At 39.8% G+C, this 17,851-nt stretch overlaps 1 protein-coding gene across 6 annotated transcripts in view; it reads left to right on the top strand.

Annotated features, from left to right (window-relative positions):
- The window catches only part of MAST4 (microtubule associated serine/threonine kinase family member 4), a 569,183-nt gene that overhangs the window by 172,911 nt on the left and 378,421 nt on the right, over positions 1-17,851 (top strand). For all 6 annotated transcript variants that reach the window (XM_054487547.2, XM_063664864.1, XM_054487548.2 and 3 more), the window contains exon 3: positions 16,274-16,398. In XM_054487547.2, coding sequence (XP_054343522.1) covers positions 16,274-16,398 — 125 coding nt within the window. The remainder of the gene's footprint in view (positions 1-16,273; positions 16,399-17,851) is intronic.

The following is a 17,851-nucleotide window of genomic DNA, read 5'->3' on the forward strand; positions in this document are numbered from 1 at the left end:
TGGGGAAAGGCTATGTGGCTTGACATACGCTACTGGGTTCCAAAGTATAAACGGCCAGTGACATCTTATTTCATACAGTCAAACTGCAGTGCTAATGAGGTGCTAACTGCTCGTGTACTGGAATTGGTAAATTGCACTATACATGAATCCCCTGGACAACAGAGGCAGAGAGTAACAGGGTACAATACAGTAGAGAGTGGGGAGATGTAGATCAGAGAGAGAATGGGATCACTGAATTAAATGGAACAGAATTTAAAGAAAGCAAGTGACTTGCCTGGGTGGAGACAGCATCTTGCCATCTTTTACTGCTGTTTCAGGGTGTAAATGGAAGGACGTGAACTGGAGATCTGAGGCCCAGATTCTAGTCCCAAGTCAACTTCTAAGTAGCCTTCGTTGCTGGGTCTTAGTTTCTTCATCTGTAAAGTGAGTGGATTGGATCCTATACTCTCAAGGTCCCTTTGAGTTGAGTAGTAAATAATTTTAGCTACCATGGTGAGGGAGGGAAAGTCCTTGTAGAAAATGGGTTTTCTTCATTTTCTAGTTCCCGTACCCTCCCTTGAACCCCTGTGCACACACACATGCTTTATTTGTTGCTATGCAAGGAAGCCCACCTTTGCCTCTATCAGAGCTGCTGGTAGGTGTCCTGTCACTCGAGCATACCCAGGCCATTCATCTCTTGCTTACAGCTCATTTTTGGTGGCCAATCAAAGCCACTGGGAATGTAGAAGTTTTTTTAGCTTCCCAGTTGGAAACTGAAAATGATGCTGACTTTATGTCAGTTCCACAGGAAAAAGACTAGGTAAAGAAATGCAGCCAACCGGGAAGTTGAAAGATTTATAAAAATTAGTGTTTCTGATATATTAATGACTTTGGTGGCAGTAGCCTGCATTTGTCATTGTCATGTTCCATTATCATTCAAGTACTTAATCACCACACATTATCAGGGCTAAATTTATTTTCTTGTGTCTGCCTAGCAAGATAATTTCTCTATTCTTTGACAGTATTGTCTCAGGCACCTGAATCAGACCTAAGCCTGAAGGGAGAGCAGAGGGTAAGTCCCCTCCTTGCATTTAACTCATTGCTGACTTGTGAAAGAGAGAATGATATTATTTAAATGTCTGTTTCCTTCTTTGAGTAAGAATATAGGGGGAATCATGTCATGGTTTGTGTCCTCTCTAAAATTCGGGTGTTGTCAGTTTGATAGTATTTAGAAGTAGGGCCTTTAAGAGATTATTAGGCTATCCTAGGGCTGCTCCCTCATGAATGGGACTAAGACCCTCTTAAAAGAGGTTTCTTTTACACAGCAGCTTTTGGTGAGCTTGCCATTCATTCTCCTTCTGCCATGCGAGGATGCAAGAAGGCCCTCACCAGACCACATGCCAGTACCTTGATCTTGAACTTCCAGCCTCCACAGCTGTGAGAAATAAATTTCTGTTCTTTATAAATTACCCAGTCTCTGTTATTTTGTTGTAGTGGCACAAACTAAGACAAACTGTGACTGCTGTAAATTATTAATGCTGCACCCAGTTCAGCTTTAAGAAGGATTTTGCATAAGGTTGTGCAGCTCCCAGCTTCCCAGTCTGTGTAAAGAAGAGGCACGTATGTAAGTAACATACATGGACATTTATGTGTTTACATGTATGCATGCACACACTGCATTGCACCCTTGGTTTTTATTTAGTTCCAGTAATGTAGGATGGCCTGTATTTTTGCCCTTAATTACTCTGAAGGACAGTTAACAATTATGTATGTCATTGACCTTTTATTAAAACTTCTGAAACAAGTTTATCTGTACTCAGATCAAGGAAAAAGGGTTTAGAGTGGTCTGATAAATTTGAATTATTCTTTTGTTAAATAATGAGAGCTGGGTAAACCCACTGTTTCTGTTTTTGTCTTGGTTGCCAGGAATCTCAGTGCAAAGTATTTTATTTTGGTTTTGCTCCATTTTGCTAGCTTTTGGCTGCAGTGGTGTATATGTAAATAACACTAAACAAAGGGGGGAATAATATATCATGCACATACCTGTGGCTATGAGTGTTGTTGTGCCCCTGCCCTCTTAGGTGTATAAACTGATAATGAAGCATGTAATCTTTAAGGCCTTTTTCTACATTCAGATTCCATTCCAAACACCTTCATGTTACTTTTGCTGACTCTTCCACCTCTCTCTCCTTTGGTACCATCTTAATGTTGTTCTTTTCTTAACAGAGAGATTACTTTTAATTTTTATTATTTGTGTACCTATCATTCCATTTGCTAGTTTATAAATTTCTTGAGGACTTTTTCCTTGTATCCTTAAAGTAAAGCCTTGTGCATTTCTAATTCTAATATGATTGCCAGATAAAATATAGGGTATCCAATTAAATTTTAATTCAGATAAGCAACTAATAATATTTTTAGTGTCCAGTGCTATATTAGCATACATATTCAAGTTTACTTGAATATAAATATAGGTATGCATCCTGTATTTTTATTTGCTAAATCTGGCCATCTTATCAATAAGTACTGGAATGGTTATGTGCCTAGGTGTTATCAGACATATAGTCTCATAGGTACAGGCATGGTATGAATGGCAAGTGTTTAGAGGCATTATACATAGACATTCGTTCAATATCCTTTTCCTGCATGTGTGTGTATGTGTGTGTATGTGTATGTGTGTGTTTTCCCCCTGTAGCTGCTTAGTTACATGGGAGTCAGGCAGCTCTGATATATGATATACTGTACTCTTTGATGTCTAAAAGTCTATGTGCATATGCCCTGTTACAATGCCTTCAGTAGTCACAGTGCTCTTTATGGATCAAATAATGGGAGATTTAATGCATTTAATGAAATGGCTAGAAGAAAATGACCTGGCTTTCAAGCTTGAGAGATGGCCATTTGGAGGGTGATTGGAGCAATCAAAAGACTACCTTTCCCCAACTCAGCCCACTGATTTCCCCATAAGCATGGCTGAATTTGCTAGAAGGGAATGCTAAGTAGCTGGCAAAACTGTTACTTTAAAACATGAGCCATTGACCCTGGAGTTCAGGGCTACTTAATGTCATCTGAGCTTTCAGAAGTTGTCAGTGGCTAAATGGTAGACCAGAAATGGAAAGGATGAATTCCAGCCCTACACCTACCATTAATTTTCAAGCACTGCTGAGGCAGTCATGATGCTAATCTTGGCTTCAACTTTTCTCATCTTAAGAACAAGGGCATTGTTTTGTGAAGCAATTGGCGGTTTGTTAGGATTTAATTCAGTGTGCAGGGTTGGATAACAGTGGTTCTTAGAAATGGTTATTTTGCTTTGAAACTAGGCAGAATGGGCATTAACTTTCCTCATAAGGGAGGAGGGAGAGCAGGTTACACAGTTCCTAATTGAGATCTCTGATTTCAGAAGTAGGGACCTTTAACAAATGGCCATTTGGAGGCACTGGGGGAGATGTACTCTGTAGTATTTTTGAGGAAATATTTTATGATTGTGCTCTAGGTTTCTTGCTTATTCATTGATCAATATTGACAAGCATTTCTTAAGACAAAAATACTACATTTTTCAGGTAGCATACATAGATATTGTTGAGAAAGAATTTGAAATCTATTGGAATAGACCTAGCATGGAACTAGAAAGTGTTCCAAAGAAATAGATGTGATTACATGATTATGAAATACATGATTATGTGAATTAGACTGTATGTAAGAGTTTCCTTGTAAAAATAGAGAATGTGTTAGGAAATTTAGACTTGTCTGGAAGTTTTTGCATAGGTTGTGATATGGAGTTTATTTCGTCACCTCTATGGCGGCTTTTGTTCTTTTTGTTTCTCTTGTAAAACTACTGGTCCCCAACTCCTTAGCCTCTGTCATAACTGTTTAGATGTCGGATGGTTGTCAGAAATGTTTTGTGTCTCAGGGTTGCCAGTGACATTTGAGTGCATCCATCAAAGCATTTTGGTGAGCAAAAGAGCATCATTGAGTAGCATTCATAATTTCTCCAAGAAGTAAGATACCAAATATAAGTTGTCCTCTGGGGTATTGAGGTTAATTAGCTTACCTTGAAAATAGACATTATATGTGAAGATGGTAGACTCTTTTTGAGATGGTTTTTAGAAGAGAAAATCAAAGTTATAAGAAGTGACACAGTCTCCTCCATATCAAGTTTAAGGCCTCTGAGGTTTCTTCATTATTGTTATCATTATAAAACAAACACTTGAGCCAAACTTAAATATTCTAGGCAGTGTGTAACTAAATAATAATGAAAAATATGATCCTTGGGAGGAATATAAATGAGAGACAGATGGAAAATCAATACACACAGACTTAAATATCTGGTTCTGTAAAGACTAGTGTGTTTCACATGCAGGATATTGTGCTAGGTGTGACGTGGGGCTACAAAAACAGATGAGATACAGAAGTTACAGTGTAGTAGAACATACTGCATACAGAAATAAATGGCACTCTGTACATGTGCACCCACACATAGCAGTGGGTGGTGTGATGGGGGAAGGTAAGGGTAATAGCCTTCCTGGTTGGCAGCATTGGCACTGAATCCTGCTTGTGGATTCAACCCAGAATGGGTAAAAGCATCCTGGAGGGGGACCTGAACTATCACTGAGCACAAATTCTGTGTTCAGTTTTGTGCTGGGCACTTTAACAGGTGTTACCTACTATCATCATCACTGGAGGTGAGGAAATCGAAGCTCAGAGAGGTCAAGGTATTTATCCGGGGCCCTCTAGCTAATAAATGGTGAAAGGAGGATGCAAACTGATGTCTGACTGCTTTTCCATTTTGTACTCCTGAGTCCACCTGTTGGATGGAACAAGAACCAGGTATGCTGCAAGTTCCCAGTGCTGGAGAGAATTTGATCTGATCCGAAGATGACACCAAGGAGGAGGACTGTTGCCAGGAGGAGCTGTTTAACAGTGAAAAGTAGAGTGGATAAAAAGTAATAATTTATTTTGGGCCTTTTGTCAGATGATAGGTTCTTTGTTTACATTCTAAATTCTCATCACCTTGTAAGATTGGTATCATCGCCATTGTACAGCATGTTTATGGTAACTGAGGCTTAGAAGATTAAGCCTGTCCAAGGTCACACGGTGGATACATGATAGTAGTCAGGGTTTGATTTTAGGATTTAAACCTCGTGCCTGGGATCTTTGGTGATGGACTTGAAATCAACAGTTTGATTTTATGAGTTTAGAAATTAAGGGTCTTTCAAGGATCTGGAGGGGGCAGTGAACACATTTAGATGGAGTGAAATCTTAGAAAGGGTTGCACTGACTGGTTTGAGAAGTCAGAGTGTGATGGGGAGGAGGAAGAGATGACTCTTAATCATTTGATTATTATTTTAAAGAGGGCCAGGTACTGGTCCTTAGGGAGGTTTTAGAATGGTGTAGATAAGGCAGCTGGGGAGAGGGAGGATGAGGAGGAAGACAGAGAGGGAGCTGACAAGTAGTTTAACAGCTGTTCCACATATCCACAAAATGACTCTGAGAAAAAATGGTTCTATTTATTTGCTGTTTCCTTCCATATATCTTGCCAGCAGCATTCATCAATATCTGTCATTTCCCAGGGGGGTTAGACATATCTAGCAATTCATTGTACTGAATTATATTTCAATACGCGAATTGAGGGAAGCCAGATTGCAGATGTTAACACTGACCTCTGCCTAGCATTGCTCAGACACCACCACTACCCACCTCTTGGGTACCCTCACTCAGGCAGACATTCATTCTCAGCAACGCTGCTTGATGTCAGAATCTTGTTACCATGTTCTCATTAGTGTAGGCTCTATTTAATACTTCTTTAAAAATCAATTTTAAGTTGTCACATTAGTCTTTGGTCTATGCAACTGGAGTTTGGGGCCAAACCATTATTTATTTTTTGATAAGAATTTTAAATCCAGAAAAATGCCACCTGACGGACAACTGCCGTGGTGGTCTAGGTAAAACAGGGAGTTGGTGGCCAGGGCTGGGCCTCAATGCAGAATGGGAGAATTTGCTGGGTGTTGGTAAACCCAAAGGCAGTGATGTGCTTGTAATAATAGAAACATTACAGCTTACCAAGCTTTATTGCATGCATTAATTTGGTCCTAATATCTGCCCTTATTAGAATTTGAGAGTGATAATCTTGGTACATAAGAAGAAATAGTTTTTTTATGAACAAGTTAAGGGAAAGTAAAAGAAAGGTCAAATATATTTCTCTTTAAGTCTGACTTTAATGTGTTTCCATTTAAAAATAAACTATGTGTTAGCATTTTTGCTCTTTTATCATACGGCAAGAGTAACAGGGTGGCTATCTATGATTGAGGGTGAAAAGATGACTTTATCTTTGAATCACCTTGCCATATTACCCATACCAAAAATTATTCTTAACACTGCATCTCTGGTTCATAGTGGCAGTGGCAACTTGAGTTTCTGCTCCATAGCCTCATGGTTTGTTCAAAGACCTTGATTTCTGTATTGTAGACATGTATGTTCTGTCGTTTTTCACCCGTCCCTAGTTCTCTCACAGCATGGAATTGGACTTTTTAGTGACTCCTTAAAACATTTGTCAGGTACTTAGTCTGTCTGGGCCCACGTGAAAGAAAAACTTCTGATACCTGTCCCCCTTGCTAGGAGCTTCCTTTCACAGCAATGCTCTGACTTGCTCACCAGGCAAATTTTATAGTTAGCAATGTTGTGCTGGCATTCTGTGTTAAGTGTGGAATGCTGGTGATAATATTCTAAAAAGTGAAATTGGGCATCTCTGGTGGATTTCAGTCTTGTGGAAACATAGTTTAGCAAATAAATTTCAGTCTTACAGTCTTAAGACCTTGATGCCCTCTTGGCATCACCCTACTCCCAATACCAGCCTTCCAAAAGACTTGCAGCTGCTCTTGGTCCAGCTTTCAGTTTCCTTGTCAGTTGGAGATCATTGGTCAGTAGTCAGTGATGTTTTTGAGCACTTAGAGTCAAGGCTCTGCTTTGGACTTCCCTTGTGTGAGTAAACACATGGCACTTTTTTTTTTTTTTTTTTTTAAAGGCTAGAATAGCAGTTCAGTATAGGAGTCAGTGAATTTCTGCACTTTCTGATCACAGGTCTGTTGGTTTCTCAAATTGTATTCATTTATGCCATTAAGAAGAATGATTTAGCAGCATTGTTGTTGCTGTCTAGGTACGGTCATTCTTTTGCAGTGAGGACAAGAAATTGGAAGTCAGTCACCCATGTGAATGGAAGATGAAGGGAACCATGTCTCTGTTGTGGGAAGCACAGCTGAAGATGAATAAGGGAAGCTGTAATTGCCCATGAGGATGAGAGTCAGGACGATGAGGGAACAATGTTTAGGAGTGAGCAATGGGGCAGAGAAGAAGAATCTCTTGATGGTGATGGAATTAGGGTGATGGCTGCTGAGTCATGAATTCTGCCCAGATTTAGACAGTGACTCTTTGCGGTCTTTGCCCCTTCTTCATTTCTTAAGTTTGACAGGTTCTTTAAAAACTCATTTCCCCTAACTTATAAATGATTGGGAGGGCTTATGTTATAAAGTATAATTTGCAAAAGCAGGTGGTATTATAGTTAATGTGGATACCTCCTTTTGGACAACAAAAGGGATCACCTTATTTTTTGTCTATAAGGTACAATGGTATTGGCCAAGCAAGGGACTGGGGGGCAGGCAGGTTAAACATTGTGGTAAAATATATACATAACAAAATTTACCATTTAACTATTTTTACATGTATAATTTAACGGCATTAAGTACAACCATCAGCACTATCCATCTCCAGAACATTTTCGTCATCCCAAACTGAAACTTTGTACCCATTAAACAGGGACTCCCCATTCCTCACTCCCCCCAGCCCCTGTAAACTACTGTTACACTTTCTATGAAAGAATGCATTTGACTATTCTGGGTACTTCACATAAATGGAATCATACTGTGTCCAGAATTGGTTCCTTCCGGTGGGTTCTTGGTCTCACTGACTTCAAGAATGAAGCTGCGGACCTTCGCGGTGAGTGTTACAGTTTTTAAAGATGGTGTGTCCGGAGTTTGTTCCTTCAGATGTGTCCAGAGTTTCTTCCTTCCAGTGGGCTCATGGTCTCGCTGACTTCAAGAATGAAGCTGCGGACCTTTGTGTCGAGTGTTACAGCTCTTAAAGGTGGTGAGGACCCAAAGAGTGAGCAGCAGCAAGATTTATTGTGAAGAGTGAAAGAACAAAGCTTCCACAGTGTGGAAGGGGACCCAAGCAGGTTGCTACTGCTGGCTCGGGTGGCCAGCTTTTAGTCCCTTATTTGGCCCTGCCCATGTCCTGCTGATTGGTCCATTTTACAGAGCGCTGATTTGTCCATTTTACAGAGTGCTGATTGGTCCATTTTACAGAGTGCTGATTGGTGCATTTACAATCCTTTAGCTAGACACAGAGTGCTGATTGGTGCATTTACAATCCTTTAGCTAGACCCAGAGCGCTGATTGGTGCATTTTTACAGAGTGCTGATTGGTGCATTTACAATCCTTTAGCTAGACACAGAGCACTGATTGGTGTGTTTACAATCCTCTAGCTAGACAGAAAAGTTCTCCAAGTCCCCACTCAACCCAGGAAGGTCCAGCTGGCTTCACCTCTCAATACAATATCTGACCTTTTGTGACTGGTTTATTTCTTTCAGCATGCCTCCAAGGTTCCTCCATGTTGTAACACAAGTCAGAATTACCTTCCTTTTTGAGGTTGAGTAATATTCCATTGCGCTCCATTCATCCCTCAATGAATACTTGAGTTGTTTCCTCCTTTCGGCTATTGTGACTAATGCTGCTATGAACATGGGAGTACAAATATCTATTTGAGCCCCTACTTTTACTTCCTTTGTGGATTTACCCAGAAGTGAGATTAAGCAAGGGAGGTTTTACTAGACACAGGGAAGGTAAAATGGTGAGAATGTCCCTGCTCCCAGGTTAGTGGTGGGTGTAAACTTTCTGGGGTGTAAACTTTCTGCTCTGAGAGCTTCAGTAGAGATGTCTAGGCAAAGAGAGGCTGTTAGCCACAACCTATTAACCTATATACCTGTAAAGATATAGGACGAGAACAAGGTTTGGCAACAGAGCCTGTGCCCTGTCTGCCTGCTCATGGCACCAATTCAGTGCCAGCTTGCCATTGTTCTTTTTGTTTCTAGTCCCTTAACTTCTGCAGTGCTACCCCTGTTCTTCCTGCCTGCCTTTTATGGCTGTCCTTAAAATCTCCCCAAAACCCTTGAGAGTGATATCTGGGCCACTTCAGCTTCCCCTTTTCCTGGTTGGTACCTTAGAGGGATGTACACATTTTTTCAGAGTTCTCCTGTATGACTGAGAACCAGAAGTCACATCAAGAGAGAGCTTTGTTATATGGTTACTAGGTCTTATTTTCTCTTTGGTGTCCTGCTTATAGTCCAAGAAAAATCACCCAAAATTTAAGACTATGGATTGGCTACTAAATATATATTGCACTTCAGGTGATATGGAACTTTTTTAATGGAAGCTTTCAAATCTAGTCAGGTACCATTATTCCCCAATGATAAAGTAGATCTCCAGAGGCTATATTTAATTCTTTATATGGCCATTCTGCTAAAATTATTGCAGACTTGGTATTTTTCTACTTCAGAGGGATACTTCCAGCTTGTGCTTTGAAAGCATGTGTCGTGGCTGGGCACAGTGGCTCACACCTGTAACACTCCCAGCACTTTGGGAGGCCGAGGTGGGTGGATCACTTGAGGTCAGGAGTTTGAGGCCAGCCTGGCCAACATGGTGAAACCCTGTCTGTACTAAAAATATAAAAATTAGGCAGGCATGGTGGTGGGCGCCTGTAATCCCGGCTACTCGGGAGGCTGAGGCAGGAAAATCACTTGAACCCGGGAGGTGGAGGTTGCAGTGAGCCGAGATCATGCCACTGCACTCCAGCCTGGGGGACAAGAGTGAGACTTCGTCTCAAAAAAAAAAAAAAAAGAAGGAAAAAAGAAAACAAAACACACTCTAGGAGAGGTCATATATAGCCTTGATAGAACCAAGGCATGATCTGGGTCTAGATTCAGTAATGTATTTATTTTAAAGTACATATAACCGTACAAGGCTACAGAACTTTACACTCTAACTCTGTTAACTGAGGCCCTTTGGCTAAAACAGCAAAAATAACCAGTACAAAAAGTCCATTCAAACAACCCACACCTCTATGGTTGAGACCTGACACGCTCTTGTATCAATCCGTCCAACTGATTCCAGCTTTAATACAGACCTTTATTTATTGCCTCTAAATTCTAGTCACGCCAGTAGAAAACATTTGATACATGTTTCAGTAAGCACAGTAGAATTTTGGAAACATTTTTCCAAAGAACACAGAGCTAATCCAGTTCCAATTGTAACAACAAGCTCAATTCGGTATTAAAATAGAGCAGCCAGATTGCTAGGCAAGCTCACCTCTCATACAACAAATTAGAAATGGTATTATCCATTAATTTCCACCCTGTGCAGCTGAATAATGCCATTGACAGATGCTAATTTTCTTAAATTGTAGGCAGCAAATGATGCATGAATACGACAGCAACACGCTTTTTAGAGGCTCTTGATAGTCATCAAAAAGTGAATTTATATAAAGTTTGATGTAATCACTATCAACTGTGGTATCATGTTAGTGCCTTCTAATGACTGTCTTAAATCCATCTGTTGTCCTCTTTTCTCTATTAACACTAATGGGGGTCTAGGCAGGAATAAAATATCCCATGTGTTGTATTAACAGACCCTCCGATTTATAACATTCATATGATTCCTCAGGACAAGACCTACGCAAATAACGACATCTAAAATCTAACCCATCATTGCATTATAGGCATTTCATTGTATATGTATATAAGTGCTTCCTAATTTTTTCCAGTGGTTTAACAAAATTTTATTTCTGCTCACTTTATAATCTAATGTGTGTTGGGTAGCTCTTGGTGTTTCTTATTTTTTAAGCTTATATTTATTGAGTGTTCATTGTATATTTTCTATTTTTTGATTTTACAACAGCCGTATAAGTTTGGCCCTGTTCTACTCAGGAACTTGAGGTTTGGAGAAGTTCATGTTATAAGTGATGGAATCAGTTTGGGAATTTAGAATAGGAACTCAGCAGTCTGACATTAAAGTCAACCACAACTAGAGCAATTAATTTTTACCATTACTGGCAAGGGTCTTTCTATCCTGTTGGGCTTGAAGAAGGTGTTATATAAGAACATGGGCTAAGGACAGATCAGTTACTGGATGTCAAAGTCTTGTCTTTTGGGTTAGGCTGTTGAGGTAACAAAAGAATTGAAAGCACACCTTTGGTCTTGTTACCAAGATTGGACTTTCACAAGATAGCCACAAATAAAATGTACATAATAATGTTAAATTGAGTGATTTCAGAGAAGGACAAGATGGCATGCATGTTTGTTCTCAGTGGTCTCTGCTTGCTTTACAATATCCTGTGAGATGTAACAAAACTGCAGTATTGAAAGCATGGCTCAGAGTGTGGGGAGAGAAAGGGCATGGCTCAGGTGTTCCTTTCTTTGTGTTCCCCAGCGCTGGGTGCTGGTTCTGGATTCTGTTCAGAGTCCAACTTCTCATTGAACCATGCTTGGTCTCATTGAGCCAGGATCCTAGCTTATGAATTTCCTGTACTGAGGCCTTACCTGGGAGTTTTGCCTGCTTTTGTTTTGCCCTCCCACTGGCAGAGAGAGAGCCTTTCCCAGTCCCTGTTGCTTTGACTTTGATGTTGAGATTCCTCGTGGTACCTCTTTGCTCCCATTCCCCATCAAATCTCTCCCCTGGCTCCTTGCTTTTCAACCTAGGAAGTAGGAGTCCTCCATGATCACCTAGACCTCTGGGGTCCCTGACCTGGGCCATAGGAACTACCATCTTGAGGAGTTGAGGGAATGTGCTCCTGGCCAGTTTGCCATGCAAGAATACAAAACGCATTTTTTGCTAGGAATTATTAAAAGTAATATTATAAAATATGTACAGAAATTAATAGAGAATAATTCTATACAACCCCATATACCTATCAGCCAGCTTTATCAAAGCTTAATATTTGCTACATTCTCCGGATACATTAAAAAATTTCATATTAAATTTATTAAAGCCACAAGTCAAAAACTTAATTCTTCATGTACACTTCTAAGTTGAAGTAGCAAACCCTATTATTCCCTGCTGGTAATTTTTAAAATAATAAAATATTACAGATCTAGCATACTCCTCCCTGCACCCACCCTTCATTTTTTCTGCCAGAGATGACTACAATTCTGAATTTGCTGTTTATCACTTACAAGAAGAAATATTATTTGTTTCAATATCTTTCCATATTATTCTTTTGTGTGTGTGTGACCCGGCCTAAGAACCCAGTTACCGTGTTTTATTCTGTTGCTATGGTGGTGGTGGAGGATGCAGGTCTTACAATAATATGAAGTGTGACAGTACATTGACTGCTTTTCCATGTCCTAGGTGGAGTGACTAAGTGTATTATCTCCTTTAATCTTATCTGCCACTTTGTAAGGTATTATCCCCCTTTCAGAGATGGGAATATTGGGGGCTTGGAACTAAATAAGTTGCTCAACTGCATGTGACTGTAAAAACTGGGTTGCAGATTGAGCATGGCGGCTCATGCCTGTAATCCCAACACTTTGGGAGGCTTAGGCGGGTGGATCACTTGAGGCCAGGAGGCAGAGGTTGCGGTGAGCTGAGATTGCGTCATTCTACATCATGGTAAAACCCCGTCTCTACTAAAAACAAAAATTAGCTGGGCATGGTGGTGCGTGCCTGTAATCCCAGCTACTTGGGAGGCTGAGGCAGGAGAATCACTTGAACCCGGGAGGCGGAGGTTGCAGTGAGCCGAGATTGCACCATTGTACTCCAGCCTGAGTGACAGAGTGAGACCCTGTCTCAAAAAACAAAACAAAACAAAAAATGCTAGGTTGCAGACCCATTTGTGCCTGATTCCAAGCCTGTGGTTTGAATCACTCTGCTCCCATCTTTCCAGGTGCTTTTCTCTTTATAAATAATATGTTATTTTTGTATAAATATAGAACATTCTGTCTTAATTTACAACTTGTTCTTCACCTAAACATATGTGATGAATATTTTCCTGGAGTAGATGGGGCTTTCGAGTCAGAATCCTGATTTTTGCCCATTTCTGTAGCTGTATCCTCTTGCCTAGTTATGTACCTCTCTGGATTTAAACTGGAGATAATAATACTTATCCCATATGATTGTTAGGATGTTGCAGTGCCTGGTATATAATAAGGCCTCAATGTATTTTAGCTATTACTTTATACTTATAAAGGAAGTTTAAGAAAATTATCTGTTCAGTGGTTTTCTTCCTGTTGAGACTTGATCAAGTATTGTTCTAATAGTATGGTTTCCCTGCATTTCAGTCAACAAACATTTATTGAGCATTTACTAAGTGCCAGGCCCTATAACAGGTACTGGGGATACAGAAAAGAATAAACGTATTTCCTCACATCAGGAGAATTATACAGAGACAGTCTAATAATTATTTTGTTTTGTATTATTATTATTATATTTGTTGAGATAGTGTCTCACTCTGTCACCCAGGGTGGAGTGCAGTGGTACAATCTTGGCTCACTGCAACCTCTGCCTCCTAGGCTTACGAGGTCCTCCCTTCTCAGCCTCCTGAGTAGCTGGGACCACAGATGTGTGCCACCACACCTGGCTAACTTTTTAATTTTTTGTAGAGACAGGGCCTCACTATGTTGCCCAGGCTGGTCTTGAACCCTTAGGCTCGAGGGACCCGCTCACCTTGGCCTCCCAAAGTGTTGGTATTACAGGCGTGAGCCACTGCACCCAGCGTAATAATTATTTTCTACTAAAGGAAAAAAAGATTTTTTGAATTCTTCACTGAGTAAAAATACTTTGCCTTTAATTTTTTCTATTTTACATTAAATTCTCCCAAGTTTTTTTTTAATCTACCTTCAGTTTTCTTTAAAATGAAGCATATGGAGGCAGAACAACAGTGAGGCTATAGTGGGTTCTCTCCATCATATAAACTGTGGCATCATGTAGCTTCTGTACCTCTTATCATGCCCTTTTCCAAAACATGAACAAAGAAAATGCAAATAAAATACAAATAAATAAATACGAATAAAATATAGAAAATGACATAGGAGAGAGGAAAAAATGGATTCAGCTTATTAGAGGTTTTTATATTTTTAACAAGTGAGTCCTTCAAATATTGAGTGATTTCTGTATTAAGGAAACCATTTATTCCTGTAATATTAATGCAGCATTCCTAAATGCAGTCTATAGTTTTCCTGCTCTTCCTCATTAATTACCTGCCTTTGGGCCTGCAGGGGACCGACTTCTCAAAGCCGTTCTTAGTTCAGCTTTTAGTGTACATTTCAAAATAAGGAAAGGAAAAAATTAAAATTCTAGACTTCAAATGCAACATACCTTGCCCCAAAATATGTCTGAATGTTTTTGAGATGGTGATCAGAACCACAGAAGTTCACTGTCGTTGAATTTTCAATGGCAGTGTTTAAATTAATTGACATTTGCTACATTTATTTGCTTGGAAAAAGTCAATCTATTATGTAGGGTTGGCAGGAAGCAGGTGACAAAAATCAGTATCACATTTTTTTGCAAGAAAATATAGGTTGTAGAAAGAAAGTCTAGAGGAAAATCACTAAGGTGTTGATAGTGGTTTTCTCTGGTGTGATGATAGGTAATTTTTGTTCCTTTGTATATATTTGCATTTTCTTCTTGTGAATGAAAAGCCCATCCCAAATAAAGAAGATACTTTTCATTTTTACTGCTGTTATGGCTAAATAGTTAACATTTACTGAGTACTGTACTTACAAAATTCTCTGATCCCCTCAATAACTTTACATAGTCAAGTCTATCACCCCTATTTTACAGATGGAAAAATCAAGTCCAGGAGAGATTGACTAACTTTCCCAGTGTCATTCAGCTACAGAGCAGGATTTCAAAAGAAGATCTAATTGTTCTCCAGAGTCTGTGCTTTCACTCTATAATAAAAGAGTGAAAAAGCAATTTTGGCAAAAGAAGCCATTTTTTCCTCTGCAACTAAAATACAAATTTTTGAAAGCACTTGACTTAAATAAAGCAATGGACTTCTTCACATGGACAATTGACAGGAGATGCCCTTAGCTCCTGTGCTTTGACAGTGCTGGTAGTTAGCATGTGCGGTAATGGTAAACTGGTTAATATACTGCAATCATTATTAACTAGTACAATATGCTTGTGGGATGCATGCCTGAGGGAAAAATGAGGAACAGATGTTACCTGTGCTGCAGGGCCACCAGCTATGCATGCTGCAGTCCCTCATGATTCCGGAGAGGAATGAGGCTGGGGTCCCTAAGATGAGATTCTTTGTGTGGTCTGCCATCTTTTCATTGTCTGTTTTTTTGGAAGGAAATGTCTACATGTCCTTTCATCGTTTAGTAAATATTTATTGAGCAGCTATTATGGCCAGTAATTCTGCTAATATTGGGGCAAAGAAGATGAAAATTAAACACAGTCTCTACTTTTACTGACCTTTATTGCTATGTGAGTATTCATGTCCATCCTAACTTTCCTGAAGTCAAAAACTATCATTTCTCGTGTGTTAATATTAGTCAAGTCCATGTATCAAGGAAGTAACGTAGTGTGAATTGGGTTCAGCTGTTTGACTTTTAAAAACATATAGTTATATATTAGAGTTCAAGGTTGATGGAAATTACTCAGTGAACCTAGACTGACATTGATGTCCTGATTTATGCAAATGGATATGATTATGTATCCCACAGACACAGTTGGATGGCCACCTGCCCTTCAGAGAAAAAAGGAGCTGGGGGAGAGGCACCAGCCCCATTTCATCTTGATAGAATTCTGTTTCCTTTTGTTGGTCATGATCTCCACTTTGTAGATTATTTTATAACTGAGTCCTAGATCACTTTCCATATTAGATTTTTTCAAAGAACACTTAAAATGCACGCGCTTACTTCTGTGATGCGGAGAATGCTTTGTGTACTTATATATATTCTCAACGCATTCCCTTGGTATAGGCAGATGGGAAAAAAACACCTCATCCTACCTTGATGAGGCTACACTCATGCAGGAGATGATGTCGGAGGTCAGGGCCAGACCCTGCCACTGGATCTCCTGACTTAATTAGAACAAGTTTTCCCAGGTTGCTATTAATGTTATTACTGGGTATGGCAGAAGTAATACAGAACAAGGTTGGCCAGGAAGAGACACCCCACCCTCACCCCCATTGCAATAAGACTACTACTGTCTGCCTGTCACTTACATTTTCTTCTCTTTAACTCCAACAGGGAGGTACCTCCTTCCAAACCCGGTGGCGGGACAGGCCTGGCCGGCCTCTGCAGAGACGTCCAACCTCGTGCGCATGCGCAACCAGGCTCTGGGCCAGTCGGCGCCGTCGCTCACCGCCAGCCTGGTGAGTGTCCGCGGGCGGCGGTGGAGGGTGCTCCAGCTCACCACCTCCCTAGGGACAATATAAGTTAATTGAGTTTAACTATATTTAAACTTACCCACATGTGACGTTAAGCACATATTTAGCAATGTGAAATTCCTTGCTTTCAATGTGCTAATTTCTGCACCTGTACCCAGTTTGGAGGATTTCTCTCAATTTTGGCCTCATCTCTACCCTTCTCCCAAAAGAAATGAAAGTATTTCTAGGCCTTTTTGTAGCTTTTTATTTGGAAATAATATAAAACTCATGGAAAAGTTGCAAGAATAAGAAAAATTCTTAGAATACGGGTTTATCCTTTATCTAGATCTGACTAACACCTTGCCCAATTAGCTTCATAATTTCCTTTCTCTTTGTGTATATGTGTATGTATGTGTGTATGTGTACATACACACATGATTTTTTGAGGTATTTGAGAGTGCATCATCTATATATCATAGACCTTTGTTATCACCGTTATCAACTGGAGTAAATTTATGACTGACACAGTACGGTTATCTGCTCTGCCATCTGTATTTCAGTTTTATCAATTGACTCATTAATGTCCTTTATAGCATTTTCCCTCTTCCAGTGTAGGATCCAGTCTAGGGTCATGTGTTGCATTAAATTGTCCCTCTCTTTAGTCCCCTTTAATCTGGGATGTTTCCACAGTCTTTGTCTCTTACGACATTTGACATTTTTGAAGAATTTTTTAATGGCTTATTTTTAAGGGACTATTTCTCATATTTGTTTGCTCTCTCCTCACGGTGAGATTCAGGTTTTTGCATTCCAGGCAAGAATACGACACTGGTGATGTCATGTCCTCTTAAGGAATGAGGTCTGGAGGCCCATCACATCCATCTGCCCCTCTCTGTGATGTTAATTGTGATCATCCAGTCAAAGAGTTGCCTGATTTCTCCACTGTAGTTACCACTTTCTCTCCCGCAATCTATGAGCAACCTGGGAGGTACTTTTAAGCAATGCAAGTACGCTTTTCATCAAAATTTTCCCCAAGAATCCATTGGTGATTCTTGCCTGGATCACTCTTTTCTATGTTTGAAAATGGTGATTTTTCCAACTTCAGCACTCTCCATAAATATGTGTGTATTTGTTAGCAGCATGAATTCGCACATTTCTATTTTTTCCCTGGTGTAGACCTTTATATTTAACTTGCTTATTAGAATTTTTTTTTTGTTTTTGCTGGTGGGCCCTTCTTTGTTTTGGCTTTTGGCTCAGCTTAGAAGTCTGTACAAGTTACTTTTGCGTGGGTGGTAGGGTTGTATGATATGGAAATAGATTTTAAACACCTTTTATTGATGAAGATGCAAATGATATATAAATCAACGTATTGTGTCTTATAATTTTATGCATTGGTAATAAATTATGTTGGATATTTGGAAATAATGCAGTAATGGATGCAGATTTTGTTCAGGTCTAGCCT

This window comes from Pongo pygmaeus, chromosome 4 (assembly GCF_028885625.2).
Source record: "Pongo pygmaeus isolate AG05252 chromosome 4, NHGRI_mPonPyg2-v2.0_pri, whole genome shotgun sequence".
NCBI classification, from domain to species: Eukaryota; Metazoa; Chordata; class Mammalia; order Primates; family Hominidae; genus Pongo; species Pongo pygmaeus.